Raw genomic sequence first — 18,189 nt, forward strand, 5'->3', positions numbered from 1 at the left:
ATGATTTAGGGTATAATTGGTCATTTAAAATTGACCTCGAAGACCTGGAACAATTAAATCAGTCTCGTAAGGAAGAATATTATCCACTTGGTATCGAGAATGAGTTTTGTGGGGCCACGATTTGTAAACAACAAATAAAAGAATTTAATAAGGGTAAATATAATAATGGTTTTGCCCTTGTTTATAACATGAAAACAGAAAAAACAGGATTATATATAATAAGTAAGGAAATACAAAATGATTTAACTCTGGGAAGATGGGGAGGTGTTTCGTGCCATAATATTATTCTAACATATATTTCTAATACATAAATGACAGCAAGAAGGCTTCAAGAAAATTATCATTTCTGTGTCCAAGCAAACCTTCAAGAAAAGGGTATTAGGTATTTTAATTAATATGTTCTACAACATAAGAATGTGGTATTTTCAATAAAAGATTGGCATTATGCTGATGTTGATAAACCGACAACTTTAGATTTAATTCGAATGTTAAATCATGAAAAAATTATAAAGTTAAGAAAAGGTAAGGCTCTTTTAGAAATTCAAAAGAAATTTTATTGGTTTCCTGTTGTAAAAAAAAATATTTTAGATACAGGAATAACAAGAAATCCTGATGAATATATGTATGATATTCTATGGGGTGTAAGCGATTCAAGGATAATAAGGGATGAGGAAGGAGTTGAAGAAGAGAGGGAAGGGGAGGAAAAGGAGTAGAGAGAGAAGGAGAGGGAGGAGAGAGAGAGAAGGAGGAGAGGGAGAAGAGAGAGAAGGAGGAGAGGGAGAAGAGAGAGAAGGAGAGGGAGAAGAGAGAAGGAGAGGGAGGAAAGAGCGAGACAAAATAAATATCAAAATATGGAAACCAGTGAGATTAAAAAAAGATTGGTGGTATTACAGAAAATAACTCAACCCACCGAGGAGGAAAACAAAGAATTGACAAGTCTATTTGAAATATTTTCTGCAAGACTATTGACATCGACAAGATATTCATTTTAATTCAAGTTTTTCATTTTTATTTTTTTTTCTTAAATAAATGGAGGAGAGAGTGAAGGCATTTCTAAGGATTCTTTATGTTTTAAAAATTAAGATTCAAATGTGCATGTTGGAAACTAAAAAGGTTTTCGCACTCTGTCGGAATTTTTTATTATCTCAAAATATTGTCTCAAAAGTTATTGTCTCAAATGTAAAAAGAAAACTAATACTAAAAATATTTCATATATTAAAAGTAAAAATAACAGGGTTATACAAAAAGGTATATGTTCGGTGTGTGGTTCAAAAAAAAAATCAGTTTATCTCCAAACACAAATGAGGAGGAGATATACAAAAGTTTTTATCAGGAAGTAAATTTACAACTACTGGAATACCAGGGGAATTACATCTTCAAGGGTATTCTTTCTGTGGTCCAGGCACAAACTTGGATAAAAGATGAGATGAGGCAGACAATCCTAAATCATGGAGTAAACCCATCAATTGAGATGATGAAGTGTGCATGAGACACTATATTGATTATGGGAATACCACAACGTTGGAAGAAAAGCATGAAGCCGATCGAGAAATGTTGTATAATTTGTCTCTGACACAAAATCCAATCTTGAGAGAAAAAGTTGATCGGTTCATTGTTAAGAAGATGATCAGTGCTAAATTGAAACTTGGACTTGGAAATTCAAAAAAACTTATAGGCTCTAATGATGTCATTAAGACTGAAGAGCAATTAGCTGATGAATTACATAAACCAATATTCACAAAGTTTCGTAGAAGGAAAGTTTATTCCAAGGAAGTTGATTATATCTGGTCCGCTGATTTGATTGAACTCAATAATGATAAGGGGTACAAGTATGCTTTAACCGTTATTGATTTGAGGAGTAGATACGCATGGGTTGTCCCTTTAAAAAACAAAACAGGAAATACTCTTATGTTTGCCTTTCAACAGATATTTAATAAAAGTAAGAGAAAACCTAAAAAAATTGTGGACTGATGAGGGTGGAGAGTTTTATAACAAGACATTTATGAATTTTCTAAAAAATAACAGTATTACATTATAAAGTACCTTCAATGAAGGGAAGGCAGTTGTTGTTGAACGTTTTAATCGTACCTTAAAAGAGAGACTATATAAAAAATTCACACAACTCGGTTCACAACAATGGTCATCTTTTATTCAGGATATTGTGGATAAGTATAATGACACGATTCACACGTCAACAAATATGAAACCATCAGAAACATTTACAAAATTAATATCTGAAAAAGAGATTAATGTCAGAAAACCTAAGTTCAAAGTTGGTGATATCGTAAGAATATATAGGTGGAAATCTCATTTTGAAAAGGGTTATACTAAACGATGGATGAACGAACTTTTTAAAATTGTTGATGTCATACATACGGTTCCTTGGACTTATAAGATATATGATTTGGAAGGGGAAGAGATTTTAGGTTCATTTTATTCACAGGAATTACAAAAGACAAAACTAAGCAGATAATACCCATGGGAGCAATGGGTTGTCCCTTCACTCCCTCCTACTATACACCATTGTGGACACTCGAGGGCCAAGTCCGAGGTGTATAACAGTATATAATGTGTTTCAAGGGGGACGTTCTTAGATCTGTGAACCCCAAACACAGAATCCTCAACTGAATAGTCAAGGCTTAACTTTTGTTTGTTGGTGTATGTGTGTGTGTGTATGTGTGTGTGTGTGTGTGTGTGTGTGTGTGTGTGTGTGTGTGTGTGTGTGTGTGTGTGTGTGTGTGTATGTGTGTGTGTGTGTGTGTGTGTGTGTGTGTGTGTGTGTGTGTGTGTGTGTGTGTGTGTGTGTGTGTGTGCGTGTGTGTGTGTGTCCCAACCCTCACATTCAAAATCTCAACCCCAACCCTCACATTCAAAATCTCAACCCCAACTCAATCCTCGCCCAACACAATGTCTTTTTCAAAATGAGATTTCCACCTGTATATATATATATATATATATATATATTTTTTTTTTTTTTACGTTTTTTTTTTTTTTTCTCTTCTTCCCATTCTGTCTTTTAAGGCTTTCAGGTTTGATCACGTAGAAAGGGGGAGTAAGCCTCTACTTTCATCCCAGAACAAACAATGTATATTTTTTATGTTTTTTTCTCTTCTTCCAATTCTGTCTTTTAAAGCTTTCAGGTTTGATGATGTAGAAAGGGGGAGTAAGCCTGCACTTTCTTCCCAGAACTTTCTTGATCTTGCTCCCATCAAGCACCATCCGACAAAGAACTACATCGATAGGTTTAGATCCCAAAGAGTGACAGCAACTCCAAAAGTCTCCAAAATATAAATAAATAAAATAATAATAAAAAAATAAATAAAAGTCTCCAAAAAAGTTTCAAGTCTCCAACATAAACCCAACTTTCCAAGTCTTCAAGGTATAACCACATTCCCGTTGAGTTTCCAAGATATGTATCACATTGTGAGTTATCAAGCCAGAACCCAAATTTCAAATATTCAAAATAAAACCAACTTACAAAGTCTCTTAAGGATAACTCATTTCCTGATTTTTTTCAAAATTTGTGAGTCTCCAACGTAGGCCCCATATTTAGAACCATCTTGGCAGAACCCTTTTCCTGAGTCTCCAAGGTAGTTATTTAAACCATCAAGGCAGAACTTATTTACTGATTTTTTCAAAATTTGTGAGTCTCCAAGGTAAAACTTGTATTCTGGCTCATCAAGGTATAACTTGTTCAGTGGGTATTGTCTTGATAACTCACAATGAGTACTATTGCTGTAAAACTCTTTTTCAGGATTTTGCTGGTCTCCAAGGGATAACTCTTTGGTTGGGTCATCAAGGACGAACTCGTTCTGTGGGTCTTGGTCGCTCACAAGGTCTTCAACCAAGCCAACAATTTCGCCCCAAGTTGTAGCAAAAGCAGTATTTTCATTTCGTATTTCAGATACAATTTCCTGTGAGAGAAAATAATAATGTATTAATCAAGTGATTTAATTATTCATTCAGTATGCTTCAATCAAAGTTTGAAAATAGGAAAATAAAAATCTTACCTCAACAGATAAGAGGTTTGAATCCAGTTTATCAACTTGAAGGTTTAGTTCCATACAAGTCGGAGAGTTCCAAGGAACCCCAAAGTCATCCCACTCAAGGTCTTGCTCGTTCTGTGGGTTTTGGTCGCTCACAAGGTCTTCAACCAAGCCAACAATTTCGCCCCAAGTTGTGGCAAAATCGGTATTTTCATATTGCATTTCAGATACAATTTCCTGTGAGAGGAAATAATAATGTATTAATTAAGTTATTTAATTATTATATGAGTCGATGTTTAAAAGGAACTAAAAATAGGAAAATAAAATCTTACCTCAATGGATAAGAGGTTTGAATCCAGTTCATCAACTTGAAGGTTTAGTTCCATACAAGTCAGAGAGTTCCAGGCAAGCACACAGCACACCATGGCCAGCAAAAAAAATGTTTAAAATGGAGCGGGGGCTTGAGGGTTTTATCGGGAAAGACTGGTGGGTGTGGTTTCCTTTGGAAATTCCCTGGGCAAGCCCAGGCAAGCCTTCGTTGGGAAATTTTTCAAAACCATAACATGTTGGAATTTTCTTGTGATTTCTTTGTGAGTCAGATATGAACTGGAAATTATGTAATAGTAGGTGGGGCTTAGCAAAAGTAGGCGGGGCTTAGGAAAGTGGGCGTGGCTTACAAAAACACCTCATGAAAAGTGGGCGGAGCTTATCAAAAGTGGGCGGGGCTTAAAGAAAAGTGGGTGGGGCTTATAAAAGCTTCCACAAGGAAGTGGGCGGGGCCTAGAGGAAAGTGGGCGTGGCTTACAAAAAACCTCGTGAAAAGTGGGTGGGGCTTAGCAAAAGTGGGCGGGGCTTATAAAAAATCCGTGGGGAAGTGGGCGGGACTTAGAGGGAAGTGGGCGTGGCTTAACAAAAATAACCTGTGGCTCAGGAGGTGGTCAAACAAGAGCATTAAGAGAAGTTTATCATTTCGTAATGGCACAAAAGGGGTATCTTAAAAAATATAAAGATTCAAATGTTTTGTTTTTCAATATTTTAGATGGGGATTATTGTGCAAAGAAAATTAAACTATTGAAGGAATTTGAGAATGAACAAATCTTTATAGGTTCAATGAGTGAGCTAAACAATATGCATCGGTTATTTGATAAAGAGTGTCCCGAGGATTAGACGTTTCAGATATTTCTTTTGAATCACCTTTAACAAATCACATTACAACTTTAGTACTTGAACAAATCTTTATCTTATTGCATGGGTTATTTGAAAAAAAGTATCCCCAGGTTAAAAGGGGAGACAAATAAATATACCTTGGGATAAAAACGGGGTTTATTTTTAGGGAAAAAATATGAATCGCTGAAAATCCCCCATTCATTTACACGGGGAAAAGTGAGCCAGAATCAGTATATTCACCCTACTCGCAATGCCACTCCAAGAAAAACAGCGTCTGCTTTGTAAAACCCTCTTCTGCACATGCTGACTACCTCAGAAGGTGCATTTGACACAAAAATGTAACAAGAAACATTGTAAATAAAGAAATTCTATAAATCACATAATAAACACTGGATATATTGACGTCCGAAAGAACCCTCACTTTAGAAACTTCGAGCAGAGCGCGGGTCTGGCTAGTGTGTATGATTCATATCAGAAACGCTTTTAAAAAGTCAATCCAATCCACACATATATTTATCATCCATATTCGGTGCTGAAGAGGTAAGATGAGGGTGATTTTGTCTTTTCGGATGATTGCCCCACCCTCAAATATGGGGTCGGAGCCTTCAGCTTCAATTGCCTCATAAATATATATTGAGTACTGGTTATGAAGGTCCTGCTATTATTTCTGACTCTTTACTCTTAATATTATGAGTTGGAAAGGTGACCATGATGGGTTTCTGTGAAGTCAGTGACAGCATGATAGGGGAGCTGAAAGCTTTAAATATTCTTACGTTTGAGGGGGGGTATGCATTCAAAGGGTAATTAGGATGTTTAATTAGGTATGTCATGCTGTTCGAGTGTACCAGGATCTCGATGTAATAAGTAGCAATTCAGTGGTGATAAGTTGTCTAGTAAATGTCCATTTCTTCAAGGGGGAAATGATAATTGTCACGTAATTAGATAGGGACACGGGATAGGGTAAGTGTGTCTGCGTAAACCCCTTTTAGTAGTCCCTGGAGGCTTGCCGTGACGTCACAGGACAGTGCTGCGGATGGCTCCGCCCCGTGATCACGATTGGCGGAAGGCGACGGCGCAGGGCCAATAAAACGGCTCGATTGGAAGTGACGAGGACGGGAGGATAAAAAGGTTCTGTTCGGGGTTGAAAAGGAAGAGGAAGAAGATCGGGACAGAAAAACTATTCTGGTGGAGGCTGTTGTGCTGGGAGCGTGATTTTTGTTGGGCTGATTCGATCCTGGTTTTCATCGTGTCTCGAGGCCCTGCTGTGCTTCGTGCATCAGCTCGGTTGGCTCTGGGGTTCTGCTGGCTCTGAGTACGGGGTCGAACGGCGGGCGGACCTGCCTCCCTCTCCTGCTCGCAACTTGGCACCAGAAGTGGCTCCCTGGCGGCTGTGAGCGGACTTGGGCCAACACCAGGAGGTCGACAGCACCACAGTGTCTCCTGCCCCTGACGAGCGCAACGCCAGCTCGTCCGGCGCCATTCCAGGGACTGTTGCGTCCGCACCACGGGCCAGCCTGACCACCAGGACCAGCTACGTTTTGTGTGTGTGTGTGTGTGTGTGTGTGTGTGTGTGTGTGTGTGTGTGTGTGTGTGTGTGTGTGTGTGTGTGTGTGTGTGTGTGTGTGTGTACCTGGCGCCTTAGAGGGTTTGAGATTTGTATATTCATTGGAATTGTCTGTGTTTTCCCAACGCCCGAACCCACACCACCATCCCGTCAAATCGCCCCGCATCCCTCTTCTTGCCGAGTCTTGTTATTTCTGGTTAGAGAAATAAACATTATCAACTCAGTGAAAAGCGACTCGTGCCACCATCCTCGTCCCGTTTGCGGTAGAGCGATTGAAACCGCCATCTTTGGGTTATAAATAAATAAACCGCCTCCATCGTTTCGGCTCATTCTACGTTGGTGGCACTGTTCAAGTCCCGTGAACGTCACAATATTGTTTCTATGTGGAAATTCTCCTTTGCATTTCTGAGCAGGAGGGGAGTGAGGAGTGGTGAGTGGGAGTAAAGATGAGACAGATTTGGAAAGGATTTGTGAGAAAAGGGTGGAGTGTTGATGACCTTCGGTGGGTTGGGGTAGAGTAGTTGCGGTGGAGGGGGCTGTAGATGGGTGTGAAGGGTTGAAGTGGAGAGGGGATTGATGCCTTAGGGTTGGGAGGGTGAGGACCTGGGGTTCGGGGTGTGGGCAGAGCAGAGATAGGACAGAGTGAGGAGTAGGATGTTGAGGCTTTGCGGGGGGGTTGAGGAGATGTCAGAATTGCATGTGTAAGATTACTCACTGTAAAAATGTAATGTGTGTGTGTACGTATTTTTTTTTTATTAAAGGCTCTGCTGACTTTTTATTGAAGGCTGAACAGTTGCTTGGGCTCTGCCACTGCGGGGTTGGGTGGGGTTTGGGGGGGGGGGTGATGCAGTCACCTCCAGGTATTCTGCCAGTTCTTCGAATAATGGTTATGCCGGCAAATGACACTGTACATCTCTCGCGTGTGTGTGTGTGTGTGTGTGTGTGTGTGTGTGTGTGTGTGTGTGTGTGTGTGTGTGTGTGTGTGTGTGTGTGTGTGTGTGTGTGTGTGTAATTGTTTAATATTTCACTGGCTAAATTAATATATGGAAACAATCAACACACACTATCATTGCAGATGGATGCAGGGATGGACAGGGAACAAGCATTAATCAAGGAAAGATGTAGGGATGGTGACGCATGAAAATTTATTGTGACCATCCCTACCTTGCTTACATACTTTTTGGCATGCCATCCCTACATCCTTTTACTTAAAAGAAAATGTTTTTGTTGTACATACAGGGTGACTCAAGCTAATGAAGCACCATTTGTGTTTGCCTTCCCTCTCCACTCATGCTTACCTCCTACAAAACCCCCTCCTCTCTCCACCCCCCATGGGGATCAATGCGCTGTCAACACATGCTGTATTAACGTGCTGTTTCAACGAGCCCCATTTCATTCAATCCTGTACTACCCCCCCCCACCCCCATTTTTGCACAAGTCCCACGACCAAACGCAGGTTAAGAACCCCTCCCCTCTTATTTACCTCCTCCCAAACCCCCTCTCCTTCCCACTTCCCCCTTCCCTCCTCGTCTCCACCATCCTCTTCACTCCCACCCCTCCCAAAGGGTATAGTAATGTTTGGTGAGGCATTGCTCTTCTCCCCCTTCCTCGCCCCCCCATTCCTCACCCACTCCTCGCTCCCCAAACTATCCTGCACCACTCCTCTCTGTCCCCTCTCTCTCCCACTTCCACCTCTCTCTCCCCCCCCCTCCTTCCTCTCTTTCCCCCTCCCTCCTCTCTCCCCCTCTCCCCGCTCTTCCTCTCCTCTCCATATATATATATATATATATATATATATATTTATATATATATATATATATATATATATATATATATATATATATATATTGGTACAAATTCGCGCCCACCGGCGTGCGATCGACCGCGTTTCCCTAATAGCAGCCGCGTCGCCCACCGGACGGACAATTCAGTAGTGACCTTCCGGAACAACGCCGAACCCTGTCACGGGTGGGTCTTCAACCCACCACGGCCTCGCCAATTTTCTACCCGCGCAAAATAGGGTCAATCGCCGAATATCGATATACCTAAGTACCTGCGCGGGTCGCCAACTGGGAGACCTTACCTCGGCGCAGGTCCGCTTGGACACGAACCTCTCAAGCGGTCCGTTCCTGTCTGCAGTGATAACCGAGGGGGTATTATCGCCCGACCTCACCGGATCCGATTCTATTTAAAGGGTATTTAATGACCCAACTATTATTCCACAATGCAAGATGGCATTTCAATGGGGAGAAAGGAGGACGCAACGAACGGAGTACATTTAACTAAGCACATTTATTTTACACAGCACGTATACCAGACAAAGCAATGAAAAACACTTATGCAGTAAAACAATCATGCATGGGATAGGGACAAAGACACGAGCAAGGTGAAAGCACTACGACCGTCTATCAGCAATTATCTAGTCACTTTACAGTTTTTACTTACAGGACACGGCGCCACCAACATTCATTCAAAAGAAAGGAAAAGGCCACCCTCAAAGACGAAGGCGCCAGGCAGGGTCGGTAGACCTTTATGGTGTGGAGCCTGGATGACCGAACGGGCCCCCCCAGCGAGACCGTTGCAGGTTACCTGCACCCTCGTGGTGCGATGGTGGGTGAGTCGCGACGTCTGTGCCCCACTGCAGTCAGAACAGCCGCGGCTGAGCTCGGCCTTCCACGGGGCCGGCGAGCTCTCTCCGGCGCTCTCCACACGGATGCGCAGGCGTGCGCGACAAAGCTGGCAAAGCGGCGCCTCCCGTCCGCGTCCTCCATGCCACGCCTGGACTCCCCAACAACTGTGAGCTCCGACGACTCGACCCGAACCACCGAACCCAAGACTCTCCGAAGACCAAGACGAAACCACAACAAAGGCCCAGACCTGGCGTCCTGCGTGCCCTTGTATACCTCAGTTCCAACGCCTCGCTCCTCCCCATTTATCGCTCCGCCCCCTTCCAGCTCGTGCGGGAAGCTTCGAGAAAGGGGGCGTTCCTTATCTCCAGCACCTCACTTCCACGAACCGACCAATGACGAACTAGCTCCCCAATCGGCGCGCGGGAAAAACAGGCAGGAAAATCCGCGTGCCACCGATAGAGGGTTGTGATTTGGTTTGTGTAGAAGGGGATCAGCAATTGGCGTAGTGGGGAAGGTGGTGAGGTGAGGTTGGTGGTTGAGGCGATCGTGGTTGTTGTGATGGTGGCGTTGTGAACGTGGTTGCAGTGGTTGAAATGTGGTTGGTCCAAAATAACGATAGCAAAGAAAAACGGCGATCTCAAAGGATCACAGCCCTGTGACACGAATATATCCCATTAAACAACGGTGGGGAAATCTAACTGAACACGGACTTATCGGCATAACGAACTAAGGACCTATTTGGTGTTCTGCGAATTTCCACAGCCGTAACAAAATATATATATATATATATATATATATATATATATATATATATATATATATATATATATATATATATATATATATATATATATACATATATACATATATCTTCTTCTTCTTCTTTCGGCTGCTCCCTTTTGGGGTCGCCACAGCGGATCATCCGTATGATCCGCATAGTGATTTGGCACAGGTTTTACGCCGGATGCCCTTCCTGACGCAACCCTGGTCGCCTCTTATGACACAGGGATATGGTACACCTATTTTAACCGGGGTATACACCGGCCCAGTACACTGGTACTCATTTCGCCGACCTCGGAAGGATGACAGGCTGAGTCAACCCCCTGGTGTATTAATTCAGTGGCCCAACGGGGCTTGAACTCGGGACCTTTTGGATCCCAAGCCACTGCCCTAACCACTGCGCCAACACCAGGCTATATATATATATATATATATATATATATATATATATATATATATATATATATATATATATATATATATATATATATATATGTATATATATATATATATATATATATATATATATATATATATATATATATATATACATACATATACATATATATATATATATATATATATATATATATATATATATATATTTATTCTTCTTATTCTTTCGGCTAGCTCCCGTTAGGGGTCGCCACAGCGGATCAAGCGTCTTGTTGTCCGCATAATGATTTGGCATATGTTTTTACGCCGGATGCCCTTCCTGACACAACCCTGGTCGCCTCTTATGGTACACCTATTCTAACCGAGGCATACACCGGGCCCAGTACAACTGGTACTCATTTAGCCGACCTAGGAAGGATGACAGGCTGAGTCAACCCCCTGGTGTTTTCGACTTGGTGTATATATATATATATATATATATATATATATATATATATATATATATATATATATATATATATATATATATATATATATATATATATATATATATATATATATATATATATATATATATATAAATATATATATACATATTCAGTGTCCCAACAGGGCTTGAACTCAGGACCTTTTGGGTCCCAAGCCACTGCCCTAACCACTGCGCCAACACCAGGCATATATATATATATATATATATATATATATATATATATATATATATATATATATATATATATATATATATATATATATATATATATATATATATATATATATATATAATCGCTAAGGGAGGGAGGGAAGGCAATGTGAGGGGAAGGGAAGGGAAGGCAGCGTGAGGGGAAGGGAAGGGAAGGCAGCTTGAGGGGAATGGAATGCGGCGATAAAACATGCCCAAATCGCAACTTTTCTATTTAACCGCCGGGTTCCATGTAAAACCAAGTGGGAGCATTTAAAACCCATGCTAATCCACCTGGCAAATTGAACACTAAATGGTCAGTCCTAAACAGTCCCTTTAAAAGAGGGGAAGGAGTGGGAGATATATATATATATATATATATATATATATATATATATATATATATATATATATATATATATATATATATATATATATATATATATATATATATATATTAGCCTGGTGTTAGCGTAATAGTTAGGGTAGCGGCTTGGGATGCAAAACGTCCTGAGTTCAAGCCCCGTTGGGCCACTGAATTAATACACCAGGAGGTTGACTCAGCCTGTCATCCTTCCGAGGTCGGCGAAGTGAGTACCAGTGTACTGGGCTGGTGTATGCCCCGGTTAGAATAGGTGTACCATATCCCTGTGTAGTAAGAGGCGACCAGGGTTGCGTCAGGAAGGGCATCCGACGTAAAACCTGTGCCAAATCACGATGCGAATCATACGGATGATCCACTGAGGTGACCCCTTACGGGAGCAGCCGAAAGAAGTGTATATACACACACACACACACACACACACACACACACACACACACACACACACACACACACACACACACACACACACACACACACACACACACACACACACACACACACACACACACACACACACACACACACACACACACGTATTGTTACGGTTGTGGAAATTTGCATTACACCATAAAGAGCCTTTAGGTGAGATATCTCTGTTAGTTCATGTGTAGTTATCCCAAAGCTGTTGTATAGAGGGTTTATGTGATCCATCCGGGCTGAGATGCTTTGAGTTAGCCATTTTTCTGTTCTATCTTTTACTTCAAACAAACTGCATCTCAACAACCACGCCATCCCCACCACAGCGCCAACCACACTACAACCACGCCACCTCCACCATCTATGCTACTCGCCATTCAGTAAGCCCCGTGCGGTTACGATCTCCGCGGAGGAGCAAACAAAAACCACCAACGATGCTCGTGGGCTTTTCCAGCCATTTTTCCCCACGCTTGATGTGAGGGAAGGGGGAAGGGAAGCTCGCCACCGATTGGTGGATGAACAGCGTGAGGCGGTCGGGGTGAGGGAACGACCCTTTTTGAGAAACTTCAAGGCCGACAATAACACCGCTCGGTTATCACTGTAGCACGGAACGGACCGCTTAAGCGGTTCGTGTCCGGAGTCGTCCTGTGGCGTGGTACGATCGCCCAGTTGACCACTCACGCAGGTACTAAGGTAGGTCGAATTTGGCGAGCAACCCTATCCTGCGCGGGAGGGCAATTGGCACGATCGTGGTGAGGTTAAACGCCCACCCGTGACTAGCTCCCGGCATTGTTCTGAGAGGGTCACGATTGAATTGTCCGTTCTGGTGGGCGAGGCGGCCGACATTCGTGTCGAGCGGAAGATCGCACGCGAATTCCCAACAGTATATATATATATATATATATATATATATATATATATATATATATATATATATATATATATATATATATATATATATATATATATATATATAAATAATATTGTTGCGAATTCGCGCCCGCCGGCGTGCGAACGGCCATGTCGACCACCGGACGGACAATTCTGTCATGACCCTCTCGGACTAACGACGGGAGCTTGTCACGGGTGGGCCTTTAGGCCTCACCACGATCGTGCCAATCGGCCACCCGCGTGGGATAGGGTTGTTCGCCAAACTCGACCTACCTATGTACCCACGCAGATGGTAGACTGGGCAATCGCACCTCGCCGCAGGTCGACTCCGGACATGGGCCGCTTAAGCGATCCGTTCTGTGCTATCGGAATAAACGAGCGGTGTTATCGTCGGCCTCGACGGTTCCGATTAATTATCGGGCGTATTAAGCCCACGACGAACCCGTTACGTGAAGCAAGATGGAGAATCAAACAAAGGAAAGGACGCAGCGAAACGGGGAACAAGTTCACACAAGCACTTTATTCACACGACACACGGAGAGCACACATATACAGCCAACCCATAATGCACAAAAAAAGCAAATGTAAGAAGAAAAACATTAAAGCAACGACGACGCAGAGCTACAACCGACTAAGACCGACACACGGCAACACAAACAGTTTTACTTCACCAGACTGGCGCCGACACACATTTACTCAAAAGCAAAGGATAGAAGCCACCCTCATAGGCAAGGGGGAAGACGGGCCCGTAGGCCAATGTGTGCGCGGGACCTGAAGGAGCGGTCAGGCCCGCGAGACCGGGGGGGGGTCCTACCCGCGTCCTCGTGATGAGCCGCAAATGTGGCTGCGCGGCGGTTTCCCCGACTTCGTGCTCCTTCGCGGGTTTCGTTGGCACCGCTTGGAGTGGGATGGGAACGGGGCCCCCTTTTTGCACTCTCTCAGCGCGGGGGAAAGGGGGGGAATTGTTGATGCCCTGGGGGAAGGAGAATGGTTGGCTGGCTTGGGTCCCGCGACAAGCCATCCCACCGCGACCTCGTCGTCGACCGCCGTCTTCTCTGCCTCGGACCCGAGCTCTTTGGACTCTTCCCCCAATTCTCCTCAGCCGACTGCAGAAAACCACCTTGACGCCTTCGCCTCCCGACTCCACTCCGCTTTCCAACACGACTTGACTGCCTCGCAACAACTCCAACCAAAAACTAACTCTCTGCGCAACAACTCTTCTGTGCAACAACAACTCTGCGCAACAACTCCTCTGCGCAACAACTCTTCTCATTCGCCTCACGCTCGCCGTTTATAGGCCGGCAGGAGAAAACAATATGCAAATTTCCGGATCAGGATGACCTCGGGGGCGGGGCCACGCTCGCCCATTGGACGGAGGAAAAGGAGCGTGAATCTCCCCTGATCCAAGAATTTGCATATCTTGATTCCACACAGGCGCGCCTGGAGGCGGGGCCAAGCCACCCCGCGCTTCCTAATTGGATGGATCAGAAGCGGGCGTGTAGCATTCCTGATCCGAATTCTCCTCGGAAAGGCCGCTATTTGCAGTTGCGGCTCGGCGCGTATCTTGTACGAGCCCAGGACAGCCCGACGCTCGGTGCTCACAGGTTGTGCGGGAATGGCCGCAGAAGGAGAGAGGTGAAGGTGGTGGCGGGTTTCCGGCAATGGCCGATGGCCATGGTGCCGTTTGGAATGGTGGTGATGCGATGTTTGCGGGAGCGAGTTGTGAAGGTAAAGGTCCTGGCTGTTGGCGTTGTTGTTGTTGTCTGACGGTTGGAGCGTGGTTGGTTCAAAATAAACAGAAAAACGGCTATCTCAAAGTGTCGCAGCCCGAATTAATCATATTTATTCCCTCGAAACAACGGGTTTGGGGCGAACTACACATGTACTTACAGAGATATCTCACCTGCGTGACCTGAATTGTGGTTTGCGAATTTCCACAACCGTAACAATATCTCTCTCTCTCTCTCTCTCTCTCTCTCTCTCTCTCTCTCTCTCTCTCTCTCTCTCTCTCTCTCTCTCTCTCTCTCTCTCTCTCTCTCTCTCTCTCTCTCTCTCTCTCTCTCTCTCTCTCTCTCTCTCTCTCTCTCTCTCTCTCTCTCTCTCTCTCTCTCTCTGTCTCTGTCTCTGTCTCTGTCTCTGTCTCTGTCTCTGTCTCTGTCTCTCTTGTCTCTGTCTCTGTCTCTCTTGTCTCTCTTGTCTCTCTCTTGTCTCTCTTGTCTCTCTTGTCTCTCTTGTCTCTCTTGTCTCTCTCTCTTGTCTCTCTCTCTCTCTCTCTCTTGTCTCTCTCTTGTCTCTCTCTCTCTCTCTCTCTCTCTTGTCTCTCTCTTGTCTCTCTTGTCTCTCTTGTCTCTCTTGTCTCTCTCTCTCTTGTCTCTCTCTCTCTCTTGTCTCTCTTGTCTCTCTTGTCTCTCTTGTCTCTCTCTCTCTCTTGTCTCTCTCTCTCTCTCTTGTTTCTCTCTCTCTCTTGTCTCTCTCTCTCTCTCTTGTCTCTCTCTCTCTCTCTCTTGTCTCTCTCTTGTCTCTCTCTCTCTCTCTTGTCTCTCTCTTGTCTCTCTCTCTTGTCTCTCTTGTCTCTCTTGTCTCTCTTGTCTCTCTTGTCTCTCTCTCTCTCTCTTGTCTCTCTTGTCTCTCTTGTCTCTCTCTCTCTCTTGTCTCTCTCTCTCTCTTGTCTCTCTCTCTCTCTCTTGTCTCTCTCTCTCTCTCTTGTCTCTCTCTCTCTCTCTTGTCTCTCTTGTCTCTCTTGTCTCTCTTGTCTCTCTCTCTCTCTTGTCTCTCTCTCTCTCTCTTGTCTCTCTCTCTCTCTCTTGTCTCTCTCTCTCTCTTGTCTCTCTCTCTCTCTCTTGTCTCTCTCTCTCTTGTCTCTCTCTCTTGTCTCTCTCTCTTGCCTCTCTCTGTTGTCTCTCTCTCTCTCTTGTCTCTCTCTCTCTCTTGTCTCTCTCTCTCTCTCTCTCTCTCTCTCTCTGTCTCTCTCTCTCTCTCTCTCTCTCTCTCTCTCTCTCTCTCTCTCTCTCTCTGTCTCTTGTCTCTCTCTCTCTCTCTCTCTCTCTCTCTCTCTCTCTCTCTCTCTCTCTCTCTCTCTCTCTCTCTCTCTCTCTCTCTCTCTCTCTCTCTCTCTCTCTCTCTCCCTCTCTCTCTCTCTCTCTCTCTCTCTCCCTTCCCCCACTCCTTCCCCTCTTTTAAAGGGACGAGAAAGGACTGACCATTTACTGTTCAATTTGCCAGGTTGGATTAGTGTGGGTTTTAAATGTTCCCACTTGGTTTTACATGGAACCTGGCGGTTTAATAGAAAATGTTGCGATTTGGGCATGTTTTATCGCCCTTCCTTTCCCCTCCCCTCTTGCCGCATTCCATTCCCCTCACACTGCCTTCCCTTCCCTTCCCTTCCCTTCCCCTCACACTGCCTTCCCTCCCCTTCCCCTCCCCTTCCCTCATGCTCCCCTCATGCTTACCTCCTTCCAAACCCCTTACCCTCTCCACCCCCATCGACATCTCTGGGTGGTCTCTGTGTGCTCTTTTAACTTACCTCATTTCATTCAATTCTGCACTACCCGTCACCCCCCCTCCCACTTCTCCACAAGTCCTACTACCAAATGCTAGTCGAAAACTCCTTCCATCATGTTTACCTCCTCCCAAAACCCCTTCCCCTCCCCGCTCCCCCCTCCTCTGTCTCATCCATGCTGAACGCCCGCCAAGTGCATAGCGACGTTTTGGGAGGAGTCGCTCTCCCCACACCCCCTTTTCTCGCAGTCCCCCCTTTTCTTGTTCCCCCACCTTTCCTGCACTGCCCTACTTGCTTCCCCTCCCTCCCTCCTCTGTCCTCTCTCGCCCCTCCCCCACTCCCCCACCTCAATACTCCCACCAGCGAAAAAACGGCTTGTGTCAACTTGGGTAAAATATATTTCACAATATCTCAAATGCACCAGCGACAATGTATGCACACTAACACATGCGAGCACAAATACAGGCTATCACTCTGGCTATCACACACACACACACACACACACACACACACACACACACACACACACACACACACACACACACACACACACACACACACACACACACACACACACACACACACACCAACAGGCGCGAATACACGTGAGCACCTGCACGCTGACAGACACACCCATCTTTCTCTGCCCCTCCTTCGATCCTGGATTTATAATCTCAAAACGACAATTCCATACTTGTCAAAGCAGCTTGAATTATAATCTGCAGTAATTCAACATAGTATCATCCAGTTTATACCACGAGTTGTCCATATCTCATAGCTTTCACAGACTAAGCCTTCCATGTCAAAGCTCCATGGGCTCACCATCGGTGCAGCGATCCACACGATGCGCTTGACTTCAGCGCAGAATCCATCAGAAAAGAAGAGTGTAAGAAGGTCCCGAGTACGAACTCTTGCGTCCTGAATCCCCTCCATGGTTGTCTCCTCTGTGTGATTACTGATAAACCCGAACAGTCAGTCACAATCGAGCCATAAAAACAAGCAAAGGTTAGTTTTGAAGGTTACACATGGAAATACAGGGAACCTGATTGCAGGAGGACATTTGGCCCGTCAAGCGTACATGTCTGCAACACACGAATTCAATCCAACAGTTATTCAAATTAAAATCACCGTTGGAGTGGAGAGAGGGGACGAAAATGTAAGGTTAAGTCCAGACATCTCCAGGGTGGTGTGTGTGTGTGTGTGTGTGTGTGTGTGTGTGTGTGTGTGTGTGTGTGTGTGTGTGTGTGTGTGTGTGTGTGTGTGTGTGTGTGTGTGTGTGTGTGTGTGTGTGTGTGTGTGTGTGTGTGTGTGTGTGTGTGTGTATATATTGTTACGAATCTGGAAACCGTTTGCATTCAACATTCAGGTCCCAAAGTTAGTTATGCCGGTAAGGTCTTAGTTATTTTATAACTTGGTTTACGGATCCACCGACGGTATATTTGCCGAAATGAAATATAAATATAAAACACATTTTTAGACTTTTATATTTATACATTTTCCACCGAAGGTGAAAAAGTTTCAAAACCCGAAATGTAAACGTCGGCATTTATTTTCACAATATAATTTCGTGCATGCACGCCAAAATGCCGAGTCACCTTTAACCGAGCTACGTAGTCGTCTTCGGTCATGGCGTCTTAGCAGTGGCCTGCGTGGTTCACATTGACTGTTGTTTCTGGGGCGAAAGTGATTGTTTGTTGTTTTTTTTTTTCTATACCTTGTCGAGGCTCGTGTGAGAGCTAACACACAACGCACATCATGGGGGACATGAAACAAGAGAGGAAGGAGTGGGAAGGAC

The 18,189-nt window shown here is 44.2% G+C and overlaps 1 protein-coding gene across 2 annotated transcripts in view; it reads right to left on the minus strand.

Annotated features, from left to right (window-relative positions):
* LOC147011053 (multidrug and toxin extrusion protein 1-like) overlaps positions 1-17,346 on the minus strand; it is a 226,908-nt gene extending 209,562 nt beyond the window's left edge. For both annotated transcript variants that reach the window (XM_085858608.1, XM_085858609.1), the window contains exon 1: positions 17,217-17,346. In XM_085858608.1, coding sequence (XP_085714734.1) covers positions 17,217-17,327 — 111 coding nt within the window. In that variant the 5' untranslated portion in view covers positions 17,328-17,346. The remainder of the gene's footprint in view (positions 1-17,216) is intronic.
* Between the last annotated feature and the right edge of the window lie 843 nt (positions 17,347-18,189).

Source organism: Eptatretus burgeri, chromosome 16, assembly GCF_056783735.1.
Source record: "Eptatretus burgeri isolate ZD-2024b chromosome 16, Ebu_testis_v1, whole genome shotgun sequence".
Taxonomy (NCBI): domain Eukaryota; kingdom Metazoa; phylum Chordata; class Myxini; order Myxiniformes; family Myxinidae; genus Eptatretus; species Eptatretus burgeri.